The sequence below is a fragment of the Lynx rufus genome, unplaced genomic scaffold (assembly GCF_022079265.1).
Source record: "Lynx rufus isolate CCGP_SWC_20201006 ecotype Redwood Valley unplaced genomic scaffold, mLynRuf1.p SCAF_8, whole genome shotgun sequence".
Lineage (NCBI taxonomy): Eukaryota > Metazoa > Chordata > Mammalia > Carnivora > Felidae > Lynx > Lynx rufus.
In genome coordinates this window covers 62,153,261-62,176,958 of record NW_025814896.1, presented here as the reverse complement: position 1 = coordinate 62,176,958, position 23,698 = coordinate 62,153,261, and the positions used below count along the sequence as shown (strand labels likewise).

Below are 23,698 nucleotides of genomic sequence, written 5' to 3'. Positions count from 1 at the left end.
CACACATTGGGGCGCCTGGGTGGCTCTGTCGGTTGGGCATCAAAGTCTTGATTTCACCTCAGATGGTCATGATCTCACAGTCATGAGATTCAGCCCCAAGTCGGGCTCTGCACCAGCAGCATGGAGCCTGCTGGGGACTTTCTCTCTCTCTCTCTCTGTCTGCCCCTTTCCCCCAGGCATGCACTCTTTCTCTCTCTCAAATTAAAAAAAAAAAAAAAATTATACATCAACTAGAGGGAACAAATGTGAATGTCTGTGGGAGTTAGCAGCCTAAGCTCAATGGGCATCCATGAACAGGTTTCTAGAGGGAAGAGAAACATGGGTTAATTGACCAAGAGAGTTGAGTGGAATGAGTTAAAATAATTGCTTCTGTAATTCAAACAGCCAAAATCAATAGCTTAAAGTAAAAAAAAAAAAAAACAAAAACAACATAAAATTTGAACTGATAAAGTATAACAGCTATCCCTAATAACTCTTAAGACTAAAACTCTTAAAAATATAAGAAATTTTCTATTATCAAGAACATCTAATTCCAACCAACTGCTACAATCATACTTCACAATGAAACACTGGGGCGCCTGGGTGGCGCAGTCGGTTAAGCGTCCGACTTCAGCCAGGTCACGATCTCGCGGTCCGTGAGTTCAAGCCCCGCGTCAGGCTGATGGCTCGGAGCCTGGAGCCTGTTTCCGATTCTGTGTCTCCCTCTCTCTCTGCCCCTCCCCCGTTCATGCTCTGTCTCTCTCTGTCCCAAAAATAAATAAAAACATTGAAAAAAAATTTTTTTTGTTTCCGATTCTGTGTCTCCCTCTCTCTCTGCCCCTCCTCCGTTCATGCTCTGTCTCTCTCTGTCTCAAAAATAAATAAACGTTGAAACACTGAAGGTATTTCCCTAATGAAGACCAAAAAAACATAAGTAGGCCCACTTTTTCACCACTCTTATTTAATAGTGTTCTAAAGCTCTAGCCAATGCAATAATACATGCAAACATATATGTTAATATTACTGAATAACTACACTGTTATTCAATCATTTGGGGCCCACAAAAATGGCAATTCCATACAGTTCAACTTAATATGTGTGTGTGTGTGAAAGGAAAATAGAAAACATTAAAAATGATGTCAAGTTCCAAATTTTTCTAACATTTTAACACAATCCTAATCAAAGCGCAAATAGAAATTTTAAATTTTTTTCAAAATGATTTTACGGTTTGTAGAGAATGGAAATAAGATAGACCAGAAAATGCTTTTGGAATAACAGTAATTTAGGGGGAGGTAATAAACTGTCAAGCCGGCTAATAATAAAATGGACAAAATAAAATTATCAGGAAAAAAAATAGAAAATCAAGTAACTCTTCCAAATATATAATAGAATTTGCATGAAAAGAAAATATTGTGTATAACTCATTAAGTGGTATGAAGGCAAATAACCATTTGAGAAAAATAGATTCCCTACCTGATAACAAAAGAATGATGACTTACAGATTTTCATTTAAAAATAGAATCAGAGAGAAAAAATATTGGTGAATACACTTTATGCATAGGGCTTCTTACACATGACAACTATAAAGGAAAAGAGTGACAGATTTGGTCAATAAATTTTAAAATAATAATAATAAATATTAAAATATAGGGTGCCTAGGTGGCTCAGTCATTAAGCATGTGGCTTTGACTCAGGTCATGATCTCACAGTTCATGAGTCTGAGTCCAGCTTCTGGCGAGCTCAAGCCCTATTTTGGATGAGCCCTGCTTCTCTCTTTCTGCCCCTCCTGGGATTCTCTCTCTGCCCTATGCTCACTTGTGCCCTCTCTTTTAAAAATAAAAAAAGAGGGGTGCCAGTGTGTTGGGCATCCAACTTCAGCTCAGGTTATGATCTCGTGGTTCATGGGTTTGAGCCCCACGTGGGGCTCTGTGCTGACAGCTCAGAGTCTGGAGCCTGTTTTGGATTCTGTGTCTCCCTCTCTCTCTGCCCCTCCCCAGCTGGTGCTCTGTCTCTATCTCAAAAGTAAATTAACATTAAAAAATTTTTCTTTAAAAAGAAAGAAAATTCAAATATAGAAAATTCAAATGCAAATGAAAACTTAGAAAAATGCAACTCTTAATCTTTAATTAAGTGTTCATCGAGTCACAAAGGAAAATCCAAATACCAATGGAAAAAGTGAAAAAAGACATGATTGAACAATACAAAAGTAATACAAATGAGCAAATCTATAATAGTATTCAACCCTACTAATCTTTTTTTAATGTGTAAAGCAATGTGCTAAGAGCTTTCCACCAACTCAGTAAACCTCTGCAACAACTCAATGACAAAAATGCTATCATTATCCCTACTCTATCTATGAACAGTGAAGCTTAGACACAAAGTGGTCAATCATACTTACCAAAGTCGCACAGCCAGAAGGCAGATGACAAGAGTCCAGAGCCACACTCAATCACCATTTCCACTTTTCAACTATTACCTCTTGGAGTCCTAGGCAAGGCCATGATTCTCACTCACTGACTTAGGTAACTCACAAGGCAGTTTTGGTATGTTCTTCCTACCCCAACTCCTTGCTATACTCAAAGAATAGTGGTTTCCAGAATTCTTTCCTTGCTGACACATATTTTGACTTTGGTACAAATGTAGCATATTACCTAGAGTGGCCCAGGAATTTACCACCTAGAGCACTCTTCCTCTCTCTGAACTTGAGGTACTTGTTACACCTAACTGTATCACTCTAACAGTGATATGAAGCCATGGTTAAGAAACAGTAGCAATTTTTAAAAAATCAATTAAAACAATGTGACAACTTTTCTCACGAGATTGGTGAGGACTTAAAAGAAGAGTAATAGCCAATGAGGAAAAGCAGGCACCCTCACAAAGTATTGTTGAAATGTCAAATGATAAGTTTTCTTCAAAGGCAACGTAGCAATATCTTCTTTTTTTTGAATGGGGAGTGGGGGGGAGGGAGGAGAGGGGGAAGGAAGAGAATTGGGGAGGGCATAGAAACCTAGAAAACTGATGACTGATGTTGGTTCTTTGTACTTGATAGATTATAGAAAATTTTCTCCATTTACTCGTTTGTATTTTATAATTTGTTTCAACATGCATTTTTTGTGAAATTGAAGAAAAGTTTTCCAAACTGACCTCCAGACTGTATGCACAGGAAGAATTATTGTATATTATATTGTCCCATTTCAGTGGAGATCTAACATTGTGTATTATACTATCACAAGCAAGCCCACACCCCGTACCCCGCTCCCACCAAGGAGCAGTGACAGCCACAGAGGAACTGTAATCAAAGCAGATCTGAAGGGTGAGGGAAGAAGGACTAGCACCCCACATAGGGTTAATGTGAAGATTAAATGAGATGAGGCATGCAAAGCAATTAACAGTGCTGGATACAAAGAAAGTGCTTGATAAACATTAGCTGTTATCATTAAGTAATTACAACCATTATCAATTACAGGCAATAACTGCTTACATAATATATTCCTGAAATGGTGAGATGTCAAACTTGGATAAACACTATCATTTCAGAAATACCTTTTCTTCACTCCAGTTCATTTTTAATTGGTTATGGTTCACTGCCTCTCCTACCAAGACAGGACTGAATGTATTGAAGCACTTAAAATGATAGGTGCAGGAAGAACATGACCCAGACCTCAACCTCCAAAAGCTCAAGATCCTATACAAACACAAATAAACCCAAATGCAGTTGGGAAGAAACTGACAATACTCAGAAATTTTCCTATCTACAAGAATCTCTAGGATTTTAATAAAATTCAATCTAATTCCAGCCTGCTGCTTCTTTCTTACATCTTCCTCTCTTCAACTTGAGTCTCAGTTACCTTTTTTCACACCCAGCTATAACCAAGAGAAGCCCCAAGTATGGTGAGATAAACCTCTAAATATGAAATAACTCCCCTACATACGAAAGATAACTACTGCTGCACTAGTTCGGGAAAGACAAATTGCCTCTTGGTAGTGCTAACCACTACTTCATTCCCTACTTGCAAACCAAGAAGCAATACTTCAGATGAGTCTGTGCCACCAATTCACAAACGCATTTTTTAAAATGATCCAGTTTGAACAGCACACTGCCCTCTCTTATGCACTGCTCTACCAAATAACTTTTAGAATGATAAACTTTATTTATAGAGAGCTTTGAGATAGGGGTTAAGCTCTAGACAGCACCCTTCTACTATAAATTCCCTAGAAAATCCTCTGCCTCCAATTTAATCATTCCCTGCCACCCACCCCCCGCCCCCACCAAAAAAAAAAAAAAAAAAAAAATCCAAGTAGGGCCATTGCCGTACCATGAATACAAACTGCTAATTAATTTGTATCAGTAGAGCTGGCTTAGACTATTTCTCAAACTTTACTGCTGAGATAGTTTTTTACTATCATGTTTTGATGCAAATGTAATACTATAACTATATAGAAAAAATTTAGTTCTTAAGAACCAAAGTTAGACTGTCATATGATTTTGCAATCATAACTGATTCAGAAAATAGTCACAGTTTGTTAGAACTTAAAAGGACTTAAAATGCATTTCAATTTATACATAAGTAACCTAAGGAAACACTTTAAGCATGTACAATTCTTTGTTTCAAATACAGAACATGTTTCTTTTCTCCAAAACTACATGTTCACAATGCTTAGTCATGTATGAATTGAAATAATTTGTTCAAAAATGCAGGTCTGAATTATAGCAGCATCAATAATATATCTAAGAATAAATATAATAACCAAGGAGGAGAAAGACTTACTTACACACATTGAAAATACAAAAACACTGCTGAAATTAAAGACAACACAAATAAATGGAATGGCATCCTGTGTTCATGAAGTGTTAGACTTAATACTGTTAAGATGTTCACCCTCCCCAAAACAACCTACAGATTCAATATAATCCCTATTAAAACCATAACAGCACTTTTTGCATAAACAGAAAAAAAAAATCCTAAAATCCATATGGAATTTCAAGGGACCCCAAACAGCCAAACCGAACTTGGAAGAGAAAAAAGCTTAAGGACTTGCACTTCCTGATTTCAAAACTTATAACAAAGCTACAGTAACTGGAACAGTGTGGTAACTGCCTAAAAAGACAAACAGAATAGAGAACTCATTGGGCGCCTAGGTGGCTCTGTCGGTTAAGCATCTGACTTTGGCTCAGGTCATGATCTCACAGTTCATGGATTCAAGCCCCACATCAGGCTCTGTGCTGACAGCTCAGGGCCTGGAGCCTGGAGCCTGCAGCCTGCTTCAGATTCTGTATCTCCCTCTCTCTCTGCCCCTCCCCTACTCATGCTTTGTCTCTCTCACTCTCAAAAATAAACATTAAAAAAAAAAAAAAAGGAATAGAGAACTCAGAAATAAATTCTCATATATATGGTCAAATGACCCTCACATAAGGGTTCCAAGACCATTCAACGCGGAAAGGATGTCTCTTCAACAAATGGTGCTGGGAAAATGCAGTATTTGCATGCAAAAGAATGAATTTGGACACTTACCTTACATCTTACAAAAATTAACTCTAAATTGACTGAAGAACAAAATGTAAGACCCCAAACTGTAAAATTCCTAAAGGAAACAGGGGGAAAGCTCCATGACATCGGATTTGACAATGTTTTCTCGTACAGCATGAAAAGCACAGGCAACAAAAGCAAAAATAGACAAATGGGACTACATCAGACTTTAAAACTTATGTGCATCAAAGGTTACACTCATAAGAGTAAAAAGGCAACCTATGGAATGGGGAAAAAATATTTACAAATCATCTATCTGATGAGGAGCTGTTACTCAGAATATATAAAGAACTCCTACAACTCAACAATAAAAAAAAATAACCCAATATAAAAATGGGCAGCGAACCTGAATAGATATTTCTCAAAAAACAAAAAACAAAGATACAAGTGGTCACCAAGCATATGAAAAGATGCTCAATTAATATCACTTACAAAAATGCAAATCAAAACAAGATATAACCCTACATTCATTAGGATGGCCACTATAAACAAACAAACAAACAAACAAACACAGAAGATAAGTATTAGTGAGGATGGGGAGAAACTGAACCTTTGTGCACTGTTGGTAGAATTGTAAAATGGTGCAGCTACTATGGAAAACAGTATGGTAGTGGTTTAAAAAATTAAAAATAGAACTACCATATGATCCAATAATCCCACGTATGGGTATATAACCCAAAAGAATTAAATGCAGGATCTCAGAGACATTTGCACACCTATGTTCATAGCAGAATCACTTACAACAGCCAAAAGTGAAAGCAATCCAAATGTCCATTGATGGGTAAATGGATAAATAAAATAGATAAATGGTACATAAATACAACAGAATATTCTTGAGCCTTAAAAAGGAAAGAAATCCTGTCACATGCTCCAATATAATGAACCTTGAGGACATTATGCTAAGTGAAATAAGCCAGCCACAAAAAGACAAATCTTGCATGATTCCACTTAAATGAGGCATCTAAAGTAGTCAAACTCATAAAAACAGAAAGTAGAATGGTGAGGCTGGAGCAGCAGAGAGAGAATTGGGGAGCTGCTATTCAATGGATAGAGTTTCAGTTATGCAAAATGAAAAAGCTCTGGAGATCTGTTCCACAACAATGTGAATATACTTCATACTACTGAACTGTACTCTTAAAATGGTTAAGATGGTAAATTTCATGTCACGTGTTTTTTTACAATTACAGAGAAACAAACAAGGCAGGTTTGACACTCTACCATGACAGGCATGTCAAGGATCCTCTTACACAGTAGGGATTTTTCAGACCTTTGCCATAAGTGCTATATGCAACAAGATGAATCATGCAAAGAGTTAGGGCTTTCTAAAAATCTTTCTAAGGCAATCACACAGGAATGAAAAACTGATCTAGTATGGCAAATTAAACTAATGACCATCTAATCCAAAAATGCCTTCATAAGAACAAAGCCCCACAAATGAACTTCTGGAGCTCCTGGACCTCTAACAGAAATCTCAAAGAGATTTTTCCACTGTCAAAAGCTGATGTCACCACCAGCCTCTGGATTATCTCCAGTTCCTTTTAATCAGGGCCAGTTTCTGAGAATATTCCACATATCTAGACTAACTTGTCACACTAATCTAAAACTAAGGAATGTTCACAGAATTCAGGTTAGTCTAAATCTTAATCCAAGAATATATCAGAACCTAAGAACAGGGTCAGTAGCTTTCAATGCCAAATATCTGTTCCCCAGATCACACATTCATGGGTCTCCTCAATTTCTTTTTCAGAATGCACATGATCCAGAATGGCCTAAGATTAAGATCATTTTAATGGTTATCAAGTCAATAGTGGGGCGCCTGGGTGTCTCAGTCAGTTAAAGAATCTGACTATGGCTCAGGTCATGATCTCACAGCTCATGAGTTCAAGCCCCACATCAGGCTCTCTCTGCTGTCAGTGCAGAGCCCGCTTTGGATCCTCTGTCCCCCTCTCTCTCTGTGGCTCCCCCGCTCGCACTCACTCTCAAAAATAAATGAACGCTGGGGCGCCTGGGTGGCGCAGTCGGTTAAGCGTCCGACTTCAGCCAGGTCACGATCTCGCGGTCCGTGAGTTCGAGCCCCGCGTCGGGCTCTGGGCTGATGGCTCAGAGCCTGGACCCTGTTTCCGATTCTGTGTCTCCCTCTCTCTCTGCCCCTCCCCCGTTCATGCTCTGTCTCTCTCTGTCCCAAAAATAAATAAACGTTGAAAAAAAAATTAAAAAAAAATAAATAAAAATAAATGAACGCTAAAAAAAAAAGTTAATGGTAAGTGATATGGATATGTATTTACAGCTATAAAAAAAAAGTGCACTTCACTGGAATATTTAATACATTGCTTCTGCACAAACTGGCAGTTCTGCTCTTTCTCCAGTTGGTGTACAACAAAATCTACTACATTAAGAACTCATCCAGGATTATACAGCTTGGTCTAGGAACAGATGGCTTGGGATGGAATCCTGGCTCAACTACCTACCAACTTTTTTACCTTCAGAATACTACTTAATTTCTCTGTACCTGTTTCATGATCTATAAACGGGTATATGAGAATCTGAAATCTTAAAATCCAAAAGTTACGAAAGTGTGGTTTACATAAGTGTCTATCACTTGGTTACAATGGAAAGCAACATGTAGGGAAGAAAAAAGTGGTGTCACCCTATGTCTTATTACAGCAGAATTCCTAGTGAGACCAGCAACCAAGTCAGAGTTTTACGTGTACTCTTGACTCTCAGCCCAGGTCTCAGGTACTGGGGGAAGATAAGGTCATTTTAGACAAACCTTCATTTAAAACTGAATGCCTACTATGTACATAATGCTGCTATTGACACAGGTTCAGAAATTCCAGTCTGGGTGAAGAAATGTCCCCCATAAAATAATTAAAGTAGCTAAATGTGTCAAAATGAATGACAGATGAGTAACAGACAATGCAAACAGAAATGGAGAAAGTGGAGAGGGGAGAGCCTACTGCAGTGCCCCCAGGCGGGAGGCTGTTGGGAGAGTCGCCCAAGAAAGGAAACACACACTGACACCACTTGCTAAGGGGTCAAAAATGAGACCAATGTGGCAGAGAGAATAATCACAGCATTAATAAAAACTGGGAAACCAGAGGTGGTGCGAGGTAATTCTGCCCTGGACATGTGCAGTGTGTGCTGGTGGCTGGACACACATAGGAAAGAAGACAGTGGGCGGCTGGAGAGCAGTGACTGACAACTAAGGCAGGATGACAACCAAGAGGCACAAAATCATAGAAACAGAGAAAAGTTCCAAGAAGCAGCTATCAACAGTGTCTGATGCTGCTTAAAACAGACAGTGAAGAAAAATTCAGCCATAGAAGAAAGGCCTCTGTCTGCCAAGGCCAGTCAGAAAGCTCAAGCCACATGCAGGATGAAAAAGAATTTCTAAAATATCAAGCACTCAGTAATGATTTAATTTTTCCCCAAGAGTAGGCTGGCTTATTACTACTCCGGATGATAACCAATTAGATGATTTTACATCTACTTCCAAAGCTGATCTTTTTGGCAAGTGTCTATGAGGACCCACTGAAAGGATTATAAAGAAAAAGAAAATAGTCATTAACAAGAGAAAGAGAGGGCACACTTTTTCCAACTACAGGATTCCAAAGCTTCTGGCAGTAGCAAACAGCTTTTAGTAAAAATAAGCCAGCAAAAGTTTATTAGTGAAGTAGTATTAACAAAATAATATTCATTTACTAGGCTCTAAATGAAAGAGTAGCCACTCCACCACCATACAAAGGATTAAAATACCTCACTCTTAAGAAAATCACTTCTAAAAATATTTTTACATTATAAAGTAATAATTTGATTAGAAAAAGTAAATACTACTCCTGATCAATTCTGCCTTCCTAAGACAAATCTAATGATTATGTTTAATCTCTTCTGGCCTTTATTCCTAAGTACAGCATTTTGTTCATATGCTTTGTATATAAAACACTTTTGTACCCTCCTCCTGCATCTGTCACAAATACAACTTAAAACAAAAATTTCTGCACAAAACTAATGTATCCTGCAAACAAATTTAAAAGTCCTAATAAACACTATCAAACTTTGCCTTGCCATTAATAGCCAATTTATGAAAATACATGTGACACTGAAATTTAATTTGCCACAGACTAAAACAATCATATTCCTGTAAATCTATTCAAGTTTATATTTACTAGCTACATGAGATGTAGCTTTTTATTTACAATGAATTAAAAGACAACCATGCCTTCCAAAGATCCATTTCACAACGAAACTGTATTAGCTAATAGATGATTTTTTTTAAAAAAAGCTCTTATTTGCTGGTCACATTGGGCCGATTTTTTTTTTTAAGTCTTTATTTACTTATTTTGAGAGAGAGAGAGAGCGAGCACGGGGGAGGGGCAGAGAGCGAGGGAGAGAGAGAATCCCAAGCAGGCTCTGTGCTGTCAGTGCAGAGTCTGATGCAGGGCTCAAACCCACAAACCGTGTGATCATGACTTGAGCCAAAGTCGGATGCTTAATGGACTGATCACCCAGTTGCCCCACAATGGGCAGACTTATAAATCGAATACTACTAAAAATTATATGTTTAACATATGTACACATATTTTCACTATATATTTTTATTACATTTTCACTACGTGCATCTATTTCCACTGTTCTCAATATCTAGATCTTAGCTTCAAGAAAAATCCTGACACCAATCCAGGGTAAGTGAATTATTTGTAGTAATTATAGTAGCTTCTACCTCTCCCAACTCTTTCAAAATCCTTACAAACTATAGACCACAGCCAAAACATTCTCAAAGGTCCCTTTTCTCTGAAATAATAACATACTACCATTGAGCCGTAAAAATGGCTGTTAAGATATAGGAATGTTAAGACATCTAGGATGTTAAGACAAGGAAATGGCTCATGCTTCTGACATAAGAAAATTAACATCTAGTCCAAACATAAAAAAAAACTGCATTAGGTAACGCAATTAGCTATTTCCACTGTTTTTCTTCATCAATGAGTTTTATTTTGTTTTGAAGATGTTCTAGTGAAATTCTGCTGCAATGGAGGAAAAATATACCAAATACAAAGTACTCAGAGAACCATCATTAATATTGCAGGGAAATCTTAACTTTGAAAAATTACTAGTTTATACTACTAAAATAAACACAAAAAATCCTCAGGGTATAAACTGACAAACTGAACTCAGCCACCTCCAGAAATGTGCCCAGGTTTCCTGAAAAAACTCAACAGCACATTCTGGGGGGCAAATGGTGTATTTGTGCCCCATCAGATGCTAAACTCATGGTATCACTCACAATCATTTAAGAAAATCAATCCCATTTCTTCTTACTCAAACAAAAACAATACCAAAGTTTGATCAGGAAGAAGGCTGAAAGCATAGGCCATTTTTGGAGCAACCTTCGCAGAATATTTTATTAGAACCAGATTTTATCTATGATGGGCAGAGGCTTGTGTTCTGTATTAGTGTAATTACCAGCAATTGCTTGACTAGCTAGTTTGTACATTCAAACGGTTCATACAGACACAACATGGGCCACAAAAGATGTCTGATTCTGCCAGGACCACTGACAGATTCAACCACATCTTTTCATACCTTACACCCTGGCAAGTAATTTTTCTCACGTGAGCCCTACATTCATGAGTAGAGAGGTACACTAAAACTTATAAACAAATAGGAAATTAGCAAATATAATTTAGGCTGACATTTCTCAAACAAGGGAGTTGTTAACTATACACAGAAAATTAGCAATATATAAGGCTGTTGGGGTTAAAAAAAAAAAAAAGCAGCAGAAAGATAACCTTAATGTTTTACAAGACTCAATCATTATTTTAGTTCCCCGTGCTAATGGCTCATGAAGATAGTCATTCACTCAAACTAGTGTTAAATCCCTACTGTGTGCCTGGCAGTGTACAAGGTAAGAAAAAGAACAGAAAATCAAGGCCACAATACCTGCCAAGAACTACTTGAAATAAAAGGAGACATGCCCATTAAATTGCTGTACTGTTTTAGCTTTACTGGACACAAACCACAGGCCAGCCCGTGCTGGACACCGTAGGCACACAATAGTAACAATCATCTAACTGCAGATCTGTAACCAATCAATGAACTATGACAATACCAGGCCTGACTAGTCCTAAAGCAGCAATATTTCATTCTGGAAATAATCTTGCCTCTGTCGATTAATTCTTTCAACAGATGGCAATTCTCTTAATAATTTCCACCTATGTGAACCCAGACTAAGGTTGCTTAAAGAGTTAAATGAGAGAATGTAATGTTTTGAACAAAAATTGAAAAACAGTAAATAGAGGCACATTTGCACTTCAACATTAATTTGGTTTGCATTTAGCCATTGCCTTCAAAAATGATAAAAAAGCAAGTGACTTTAGTCATAAAGCAGAATATCAACCCGAAAGTTACTGTGGCAAGACATTATTTTCTAGTAGTGGCAGTTTAGTGGGAAACGGAAGCTAAACAGGTTTTGCTAAGCTTTTTAAAAACCATTCACTTTTAGTGATTTCTTTGTGAAAGCTGTGACCACCCATTTCCTTAGGCTCAAAAACAGGTAGTCCCAACACAACTACAGATTTGGTACAGTCTTCAATACTAACGAGTTTTTCTTAAGTAGGTGTCATTTCTTAACTAAATTATAAAGGCTTGCAAACTAGAAAACGACATCTGCTTTTAAAATCTTTCACGTTAAAAATGACACCCGATCTTAAATTAAAAATGTAAACAGACTTCCAATACCTTAACTAGAGAACTAAACGGAACTGTATTATGGATATAGAATTGCTAGCTAAACAATCTACTGCAAAGCGATAAAGGAAAGGGAAGATGAAGAAACAAGATTCCTCACCAAGAAATGTTTGAACAAATTCAAAGTAAAATTCTGTAAGCTATGTTTTGAAGCCTTTCCACCAGCCTTGCTATTTTTACTACGACATTTAAAAGTGAGCTCTGTGTGCACGCCGTTATTAAAACCGCAACCAAAGGGGGAAAAGTGTCCTAAAATTTGCCCATTAACAGCAATCAAGACTACAAATATGCCCCTCCTACATAGTGAGCCAAGTGGCAAGAAGATACGAGAACTCAGGAAGTTTTGAAATGGCAGTGACAGGAGTCAACAGGGAAGGCAAGGGGAAAGAATCACGGAGAACAAGAGCAACTCCGTGCGGCCAACGCCACGAGTTGGCATCCGAACTGCAAGTTCCCGGCTCGGGACGGGACGCGAACGGGCAACTTCGCGCCGGACGGAGCTGCGCGCTCGGCCGCCCTCCGAGCCCCGAGCCGCAGCCCTTCGTCCCCGTTCGTAGTCCCGCTGCCGCGTCCGCGAGGGCGCGCTGACAGCCGCGGGGCCGGACCTGAGAGATGCCGGCCGGCTGACACCCACCTTCCTTCTCGGCCCGCGCCGCGGCCACTACGAGGGTCATCACCAGGTGCAGCGCTCCCAGTAGGCCGGCGGCCCCGCTCCGCGGGCCCCCGCCGCGGCTGGCCGCGGGCTCCACACCGGCCCCTGCGGACGTGGAGGCGGCGGCGACTCCTGCTGCTCCTCCTCCAGCCCGCTTCCCCATCCCTGCCGGCCGGGGGCCGCCGCGCTCGAGGTCCGGCGCGGCCCTTCTCGGCGAGGCGGCAGCGGCACGGGAGCCGTGGTCCGGGCTTTGACCGCGGCGCCGGGGGCGAGAGTGGTTCCGGGCCCAGGGCTCGGGCTCCGGGCGTGGGTCTGGGTCCGTACGTGCGTGTGAGCGAGAGTGTCAGTCACGGCCTCGGCCTCAGCATCGCCTACGAAGAGTCGAAGCGGAGAGGCCGCGGGTCAAGCACGGCGGGCGGCCATACTGGAAACGGGCACGGGCCGCGGGCTCTGGGCGCTGGCCTGCGAGGGGCGGGGCGCGGCCTTGGGCACCGCCCCCGCCGTGCCGTCACCTGAGGGGCCAGCCGGTCAGTCTGCCCCGGAGTCCGTGAGTCTTAATTTTTCGTCCGGCTCTTGGCGACCCAAGGCTTCACTAGCCGGACAGGACGCGGGCAGTACAACTCCAACCTGTCACTTCTGCCCCGCGGAAGAGGAGAAGGGGGAGGGAAGAAGGACCAGGCCCCGTCGCCAGGACTTATGATGGCGGTTCACGCTTCGTGGAGGCAGTGACGGCAATCACGTGGAGACGAGGGGGCCTAGTCGCGCAGCCGCCCTGGGGCGTGGGCGGGGCCGAGAGGGACTGCGGGGCGCCTGGGGAGGCTTGCCCGCTGCTCCCACGCGGGAACAAACCTCTTGCATCTCTAGTGCTGCAATGCTAGAGCCTACCAGAGGACTGAGTGCGCATCCAGACCTCGAGGCCCCGTGCGGAAAATACAGTCCAGAGACTCCTTCTGGTCCCGCCTATGCCTCTCGGCCTGACAATACTCCGGGCCTGATTCAGTTCCTGGTGGCGCTTCCTTGAGATCTGGGACTTGCTCCATTCATCTTTGTATCCTCAAGTCACAGTACCCAGAAGCGCTTAATGGAATCCTCTTGCCCTTGGAATTGTGCCTACTTTGCTGCAGGAAAACCCTTTGCTTTGTGTATATAAAGCAGCAGTGACCCTGGAGGGAGAGGGCAGGTTGTTCTTTAGAAAAGTGCCCGATGGTCATACTGGCTTTCTCCGTCTGGGAATAATTCTTAAGACGTTTTATACACATAGTTCCTTCAAAGCCCAAATCAAAAGCCTTCTTTAGTCTCCTTCAGGAAGGCTTCTCATGCCTCTTAACACCTTAGGTCGAGGTTCTTGGTGGGCATGGCTATACTCTTCAAAATTTAAGGTCCATGAGAGTCCCTCTTCTTAATAACTTCCCCTACCTCCTAACTTAGTAACTATTTTAATAACTTTCCTTAATTCCACAGCCATTTGCTTATGCTTAGCAGTATTGGTTGGGTGAATCAATGGATTTTTAAGGCCACATAAGGTCTCCACCTCAATACGTCTGAGAACAAACTATAAAGGAAAATAAGATCAGACTTGGAAAAGGAACTCAGAGTGCCACCCTATGCTGTAGTCTTCTTTATCAAGCAAGCACTTAAGTTTATTTGTAAATTAATACATTTTTTATAGTCTTACCCTGATGATTTTGAAAAGCAATTTTGTTTTCCTGAGCATTAGTGTTAAAATTGAGAAATCAAACTTTGTTCGTGATGTAATGTAGTAGGACTTGTTATAATCTCTTAAGTTGGATTTTCTGTATTTATATATGTAAGAAAAGATTTCCGGAAGGCTTTTAACTCACAGAAGAAATCAAACCCAAGGATAAGTAACTGAGTGCCTTAAATGGGTCAAAGCTTACCTTCCAATGTGCAGTACAAAGAGTTGGCAACCCTTCCCCCATTACCAGGTTCAGGGCAGGCAAGCCTCTCCAGCTATGAAATGCTCAGGTTCTCTTACACAGGAATCAACCACATCCTCTGATTAGCCTGAGGCTCAAGAGCCGCATGGGAAATAACTTGCATATGTCTGTAATTGGAGCTTAGACATATACCAGGCATGTTTGATCAGAGGCCAATTTCCCATGAAGCTAATGAAGCTTAAGTTTTAGGGCTCCACTCTTGCACAAGTTCCTTCCAAGGCCTTCCACCTAACTGTGTATTTATAAGTTTTAATCTTGTTCTTAACGGGCACCCGCCCCTCTCCAATAGTGTTGTAAGCTTTTAAGGCCCACTATACCTGAACCTCCCCTGTACCTGATGGACATTAGGAGCCAGAGGGGTGATAATGGAAGTTCATTTCACAGAAAGGGCAAGGACACTTCTGGGAGAACAATAATAAAGACTTACTAGACAGCATGGTAAACTTTGTTGAGCACCCAGGGTTAAGCCACCATCACCTCATTATCCCCTCTCCCACAACACTCATGTGTCTTGGGAAGGAGAAAACTATGAGGTGAAACAGAAGAAACTATCACCAAGGACCCTTCTGAAGTTCTTGATTAGCTCCAGACCTTCCTTCTCCCCTTGAGAAATTAGAGAGACCTGGGCATTTGGCAGGCCAGTGTTTATCAAGGTGCCACCCCCAGACCAGCAGCATCTGCATCACCTGGGAACTTGAGGTCCAGCAATCTGTCTCAACAAGCCAGCTGAGTGATTCTGGTACATGTTCAAGTTTGAAAACTGTTGCCCTAAATTGATATAAGCCAGGAACTACAGGTTGTTGGGACTCCTCATCTTCTACTTGCTTTGCTCTCTAGCCAGCTTAGTAAACTACTATTGGAAGCGGAGTTAAAAGGGACTCAGACAAATTTGGGCTTAAATCCCAGCCTTGCCTTTATTAGCTATATGATGACAGGCAAATTATGCAACTTTTCTGGCCTCACTTTCCTTATATGTAAAATGATACCTAATAAATTTGGGGAGATTGAGCAAGATTTGTCTGTAAACATATATAATATGTCTGGCACATGGTAGGAGATTGGTCAAAGGTAGCTATTATTGAGTACTTACTTGTGCTCGCTTCGGCAGCACATATACTAATATAGAGTACTTTTTCAAAACACCATGTTGGGCACAGTGAGAGTTTCAAAGATCATTGATCATACTCCCGCTTCATTCACAAAACACTTGAGGAGGCTTACAAGAATACTTTCATTTAGTGTTTATTTTTTTGAGAGAGAGAGAGACAGAGTGCTTGCAGGGGAGAGGTAGAGAGAGAGGGAGACACAGAATTCGAAGCAGGTTCCAGGCTCTGAGCTGCCAGCACAGAGCCTGACACAGGGCTCAAACCCACGAACTGTGAGATCATGACCTGAGCTGAAGTCAGACACTCAACCGACTGAGCCACTCAGGCACCCAAGAATACTTTCATTTAACAAAAATATATATGAATTAAAATTTGGGACCAGGAGGAGAAAACGTTGTTGGAAGTCCCCACAGCTCTACCTCACTGGCTCCCTAGTTGACTGCATGTAGTCAGTCTCCTGGTATTGGGCATCATCTATGCTCTTGCAAGTCCCAACTTCAGGTCACCAGCCAGACCTCACTGTGTCTGTTACTGGTCTCACCCTGGCATCTTAAACACGCATGAACTTCTCATCTCCCTGAGTGTGCTTTATCCGCAGCTTTTCCTTTCTCCAGGACAATTCCAACCATCCAGTTGCACAGGCTGTAAACCTAAACGTTATTCTTTACTTATCTCCGCGTGTCCAGAATCTAGCCACTTTTCACCACCTTCATGGCACACTCTGTTATGAGTCCCATCATCTTCTGCCTGGATTTCTGCAAGAACTTTACAACAGTTTCCCGTGTCCAACTACTTTTATAGTGAGAAGTTTTCACTCACAGCACTTGCCTAGAAGATATAAAAATCTGAAGCTGATAAAGGACTGTGAACTTTGAGTGACCCGTAGGCCAGATCCTTATTAGACCTTATTAGACCTGACTGAAGACCTGTTCCTGTCCAGTGAACAAAGGGCCTTGTTTTATCCAACACTGTTCCTTCCTACCCGGTTTTCCATCCTTGATTAGTACAACCATCTCAAATCCCTTTCCCTTGCTCTAGCACTTAAAAAAAAAACCCTGACTTTTCCTATTTCATAAGTTATTTACTCAGTGAATTTTTTCACTGGTGCTTTCCTTTCCTGACAAGTATATAGACTCAGGTTTGATTTTTCTTTCTTTTAGTTCTGGCACTCTTTGCTTTATATTCTGACAGAAATTTGCACACTTATTGTCAACACAGCAGCTAGAATGACCCATTTAAAACATAAGACATTTCATCCTTCCTGCAGTGGCTCCCATCTCAGAGTAAAAGCCAAATCTCTTATGATGACTCACATGGCTATACATGATCTAGCTCCCTGGGATCCTTGACTTCCACTGCCCTCCTCCAGGCTCAGCTTATTTCAGCTCAATCACCACCATTTTGTTCTACAAACATACTACAGATGCTTCTGCTCCAGAGTCTATGTCCTAGCTGTTCCCTCTGTCTGAAATGCTTTCTTCTCCTCCAGTTTTCTGCTTGGCTCACTCTGGCACCTCCTTTCAGTCTTGGCTCAGTTACCACCTTCTTGGTGAAGCATACTCTAATCACCCTTGTTAATACCGCAGTTCAGTATGCCCACCCCCAAGTCCCAATCCTCCTTACTCTGTGCTCATTTTCTCTTTTCCCCATAAAACTTATCACTTTCTCTAATACTATGTAATTTCTTTGTTCATTATATATATTATCATTATCTGTCTTTCACCCCCATCTGTTTTGTTCACTGGTGTATCCCATGCTTCTAGAATGTATGAAGCATTTACTAACACTTACAGAGTAAATGAACAAATGGGTGGATGGAAGGATGAATTAATTAATAAATAGAACCGAAAGATAAAGAGCAGTAAGACACAGTCCTTCTGCTCAATGGAACTTAAAACCCCATGGGTAAGATAGACATGTAAACAATATAATAGGAAGGAGAGAACCCCAGGAGAGAAGAGGAGAGGGAGTATGAAGGCAACCCTGGGTTCTACCAATTCCTTATTTATCCAGCCTTTGCAACATCCTCAAATGATTTTTCTTTGTTCTCATTTCTATGTCTCTTTCATGTAGTTCAGAGTATGAATAAAGCCTACAGCAATCAGAGGTGAATAAGAAATGTAGCATATTGACAATCTCCTTCAATAAACCAAGTGATCTGTTCATTTTGTCTGCTGTGTGCCTTATTCCTTGGTCGGTTTCCCTTGGTTGTGTTCTTTTAAAAAAGAATCAATTCACAAAGCCCCAGGTTTAAGTCTGCTGAACTTACTAGGTAAATTGCTGCAGCCTAGGGTAGAGCAAGGAAATGGAGAGCTTCATGCTGTAGAATGAGGATAGTTGTTTATGAGGTGGTGAGCTGAGCTCACTATCTGTGTGGACTCTATCCTATTTGAAGCTCTTTACCCCATATATTCGTCCAGAAAACTAGATTCCTTTTCAGTTTCTAACTTCACGTGAACTAAGGCCTCATCAATGACAGTAACAGCTACCACATGTACACCTCTGCTAATAAGCATATTGATTTAGATGCTATAATTAACTACAGTTGTGTTTAATATTTTCCTTCCAAGCTGACTGACACATCTTACAAGCTTTTAACACTCTAGCATTCGTAAGAAATATTTTTGTGGTAAACATTCTCATTTGAAATAAACCAAAACTTGAGCCTGCCATTCAAATTCTTCGCAACACATTCCAATATCTAATTTTTTCTCTCCTAGAAGACGTCCTTAATCTTATGACTTTTTGAAATGTTTCCTGTGGTTTAGCGGTCTTTCCATTTAAAGAAAGGGGAAAATATTCTTTTTTTGTTTTTAACGTTTATTCATTTTTAAGAGACAGCATGAGCGGGGGAGGGGCAGAGAGAAAGACGCCCACACAGAATCTGAAGCAGGCTCCAGGCTCTGAACTGTCAACAGAGCCCAACGTGGAGCTTGAATCCACAAACCATAAGATCATGACCTGAGCCAAAGTCGCATGCTTAACAGACTGAGCCACCCCAGAAGGAAAAAATATTGAGGACAGAGGATACCCTAGTATTTCTTTTCTTCTTCCCACATCTTCTACCATTGTCCTCCTAGTACTCAATACTTTGAAATAGACTTTTAGGCTGTCCTGAGTTTCTGAACTGTCCTAAACACCATTATTAAAGAAACTTATTCCAACCATCATTCAATTGTGCTTAAAATGTCATGGTTTGGTGGTAATTAACAGCCTTGAAAAGCCATTCAGTGGGGGGTAGGGGGGAGGGCATTGCAAACACATTGAACAATGTGTTGAGGGATTTTTGTGTTCCTACCTCTCCCTGTTGTTTAACTGTTTGTAAAAATTCTGGGAATGTTCAGTAAAGGCAAGAACCAACATATTCAAGATGCTCAGATGCACATTAGAAATGAGGAAGCACAAAATTAAAACAATAATGTACAAGAGTAAAATAATGACAACTGCTGAGATGAAGGCGCTATAGGAAAGACACACTTTTATCTGCCAAGTCTAGTATGAGTTCCCTAAAGAAGAATTAAGAACCAGCCATCATAGGGGCGACTGGGTGGCTCAGTTGGTTAAGCATCTGACTTCGGCTCAGGTCATGATCTCACAGCTCATGAGTCTGAGCCCCTCATCAGGCTCTGTGCTGACAGCTCAGAGTGTGGAGCCTGCTTCAGATTCTGTGCCTCACTCTCTCTGTCCCTACCCTGCTCACTCTCTCTCTTTCTCTCTCTCTCTCAAAAAAAAATAAGCATGTAAAAAAAAAACAACCAACCTGGCCATTATGTGTGGAGCCTGTAATGGCATTCTGAGGGCAGTTATCAGAGCTAATACACACACATGCCTGGGCAGTGTTTCTATAAAGTGAATTCCACTTTCTGTAAACATCATTACATTAATTTCTGGTATTTTAACCACAAGTTAAACTTTGCATTTTAAGTCTGGTATTTTAAAACCATGTAACATGGCTGGCAAAATGTTTTTATGGCCACAAATTAACAAGTCTTTGAATTATTCTTAAAAGAAAAGTATCATCAAAGAAGTAGTCTGTGCAAACTCTCAAAAGTAATATTTGTGTTTCGGAGTTATTCTACATTATGGTGAACATCTGTATTCTATCATTAAGGTTTGATGCTTTGAGTCCCTTTGATAGCGCACAGGCCAGGGAATATTAATAACAGACTCCTTGATTTTCATAAAATACGTGTTTTGTCACACAATGGAAAATATGATTGCAAATAAGAGAACTTTTTTTGTTGTTGGAGAAAATATTGTTTTCTTTTCGGCAATGTGGTTTCACTTATGAATAGCACCACACCAAAAATCCAAAGGATTTTAGAGCAAGAAATGACCATATATATATATATATATATATATATATATAGTTAAGGCTTTGGAAATATCCCCTCCACGTGCAGCTATTGTTTGGCAAATTACTGAGCCTTTCTAAATCTGTTTCCACAGTTTGGTGTTTTAAAAAATGGCAAAAAAACACAAAAAACAAAAAACACCACAAGCAAACTACTGAAGGCTAGTTGTAAGGATTGAATAAACTAACTTTCATGTAACTATCTTGCATATGACAAGTGCTCAGTAATGTCCCTGTTGTAATAATGATTATCATTACAGAAAAGGAAACTGAGGCCCAGAAATGAAGGGACCTGTCAAAGATAACAGCAGAGTACAACCTCATTTTTTGTTTCATCTTTAGGTCCGTTTAATTTAATATGTCTACAGTGTTTTATTTGGCAGAGTGCTCTTATAATTTTTGTATTAATCTTACAATAATGCCAAAGGCTAAGAAATTAAACTCTACAGTTCTACCTAAATGATAGCACAGATCAATCCAGTTATATCATAAGAGGTGAATCAAATGATTCCTCAAGGGGGCTCTCCCTAAAAGGTTACTAACCAGAGCTTGAACTTCCCTGAAATCACCAATTCAAGCCTAAGCTCTTTTTTTTAATATATGAAATTTATTGTCAAATTGGTTTCTATACAACACCCAGTGCTCATCCCAAAAGATGCCCTCTTCAATGCCCATCACCTCCCCTCCCCTCCCCTCCCTCCCACCCCCCATCAACCCTCAGTTTGTTCTCAGCTTTTAAGAGTCTCTTATGCTTTGGCTCTCTCCCACTCTAACCTCTTTTTTTTTTTTTTTTCCTTCCCCTCCCCCATGGGTTTCTGTTAAGTTTCTCAGGATCCACATAAGAATGAAAACATATGGTATCTGTCTTTCTCTGTATGGCTTATTTCACTTAGCATCACACTCTCCAGTTCCATCCATGTTGCTACAAAGAGCCATATTTCATTCTTTCTCATTGCCACATAGTACTCCGTTGTGTATATAAACCACAATTTCTTTATCCATTCATCAGTTGATGGACATTTAGGCTCTTTCCACAATTTGGCTATTGTTGAGAGTTCAAGCCTAAGCTCTTTATGTGAGCCAAGGTAGGCTTGGTTATTCTGTGATAACAAATAACCTTCAAATTTCAATGATTTAAAATAATAGATTTGTTTCTCTCTTCCACTACCTGTGCACCCAGGACCACAGCTAATGCAGTAAGCTGGGTCGCTGTAGCAGAGTGAATTGATTTTCATCCATCTACTTACAACACATTGGTCAAAGCAAGTCGTGTAGCTACACCTCATTTCAAAGGACGGGAAAGTGTAATCTTGCCTATGGCTGGATTAGTGAATTGCCCTGATGACTACCACAGGCTTGAGCTTATGTTCTCTTCTCTTTGGAAAATAAGAAACAATAGCCTGAGAAAAGATGGTGGAAACAAGTTTCACTTTCTCATGAATTATGACGTTGTACAGAACAGCCTTAACTTTTTATCATTTATACTTTGTTGATTGGTTTAATATATTTTTGTTTGTTTTTAAGTTTTTGTTTGAATTCCAGTTAGTTAACAGAGTGTGATATCAGTTTCAGGTGTAGAATTTAGTGATACAACACTTGCGTACAACATGCGGTGCTCATCTCAAACAAGCACCCTCCTTAATCCTCATCATCTGTTTCACCCATCCCCACTCACCTCCTCTCTGGTAACCGTCAGTGAAATATGAGTGAAATCATATGGTATTTGCCTTTGTCTGGCTGACTTTTTCGCTTAGCATAACACTCTCTAGCTCTATCCATATTGTTGCAAATGGCAGGATTTCATTCTTTTTTATGGCTGAGTAATATTGCGTTGCATATATATATACTACCTCTTCTTTATTCACTCATCAGTCGATGGACATTTGTAGATAATGCTGCTCTAATCATTGGGGTGCATGTATCCCTTCAAATTAGCATTTTTGTATTCTTTGGGTAAATACCAAGTAGTGCAGTTGCTGATCATAAGGTAGTTCAATTTTGAACATTTTGAAGAAACTCCATACTGTTTTCCACAGTGGCTGTACCAGTTTGCATTCCCACCATTGTAAGAGGGCTCCCCTTTCTCCACATCCTCGCCAACATCTGTTGTTTCTTGTATTGCTGATTTTAGCCATTCTGACAGGTGTGAGGTGTTATCTCATTGTAGTTTGATTTGCATTTCCCTGATGATGAGTGATGTTGAGCATCTTTTCATTCTGCCCATTTTTAAACTGGATTATTTGTTTTTTGGGTGTTGAGTTTGGTAAGTTGTTTATATATTCCGAGTTGTTTTTTGCAACTCCATTTGCAAATATCTTCTCCCATTCCATAGGTTGCCTTTTTGTTTTATTGATGGTTTCCTTTGCTATGCAGAATTTTTTTTTTTAATGTTTATTTTTGAGAGACGGCGAGAGAGCTCACACAAGAGAGAATGAGCAGGGGAGAGCCAGACAGTGAAGGGACAGAGGATCCAAAGCAGGCTCTGTGCAGGTAGCAGAGAGCCCAATGTGGGGCTCAAACCCACGAACCCTGGGATCATGACCTGAGCTGAAGTCGGACGTTCAACCAACTGAGCCATTTTAATCTTGATCAAGTCCCAATAGTTTATTTTTGCTTGTTTCCCCTGCCTCAGAAGTCATATCTAGTAAGAAGCTGCTATGGCTAATGTCAAAGAGTTACTGCCTGTGTTCTTCTTTAGGATTTTAATGGTTTCCTGTTTCATATTTAGGTCTTTCATCCATTTTGAATTTATTTTTGTGTAAAGCGTAACAAAGTGGTCCGGTTTCATTCTTTTGCATGTTGCTGTTCAGTTTTCCCAACACCATTTGTTGAAGAGGCAGTCTTTTTTCCCCATTGGATATTCTTTCCTGTTTTGTCGAAGATTAATAGACCATATAGTTGTGGGTTCATTTCTGTGTTTCTATTCTGTTGTATTGATTTACGTGTCTATTTTTATGCCAGTACCCCACTGTCTTGATCTCTACAGCTTTGTAATATAGCTTGAAGTACAGTTTAACAATATATTTAAAAAAAATTTTTTTTAACGTGTATTTATTTTTGAGACAGAGAGAGACAGAACACGAATGGGGGAGAGTCAGAGAGAGAGGGAGACACAGAATCTGAAACAGGCTCCAGACTCTGAGCTGTCAGCACAGAGACCGATGCAGTGCTTAAACTCACGGACCGTGAGATCATGACCCGAGCCGAAGTTAGAAGCTCAACCAACTGAGCCACCCAGGCGCCCCTAACAATATATTTTTATTTAAATGTAGTTACCAATGAAATATGAATGCTTTTAAAAGCACTTGGAGAAAAGTCAAATTTTAATTTTTGGAGTTTGCATGTTTAAAAAAAAGCAGTAACAGGCAATATTT

General features: G+C 40.3%; 1 protein-coding gene across 2 annotated transcripts in view; it reads right to left on the bottom strand.

Moving 5' to 3' along the window:
- The window catches only part of TMEM131 (transmembrane protein 131), a 245,368-nt gene extending 232,032 nt beyond the window's left edge, over positions 1-13,336 (bottom strand). For both annotated transcript variants that reach the window (XM_047068675.1, XM_047068676.1), the window contains exon 1: positions 12,889-13,336. In XM_047068675.1, coding sequence (XP_046924631.1) covers positions 12,889-13,069 — 181 coding nt within the window. In that variant the 5' untranslated portion in view covers positions 13,070-13,336. The remainder of the gene's footprint in view (positions 1-12,888) is intronic.
- Positions 13,337-23,698: the final 10,362 nt, after the last annotated feature.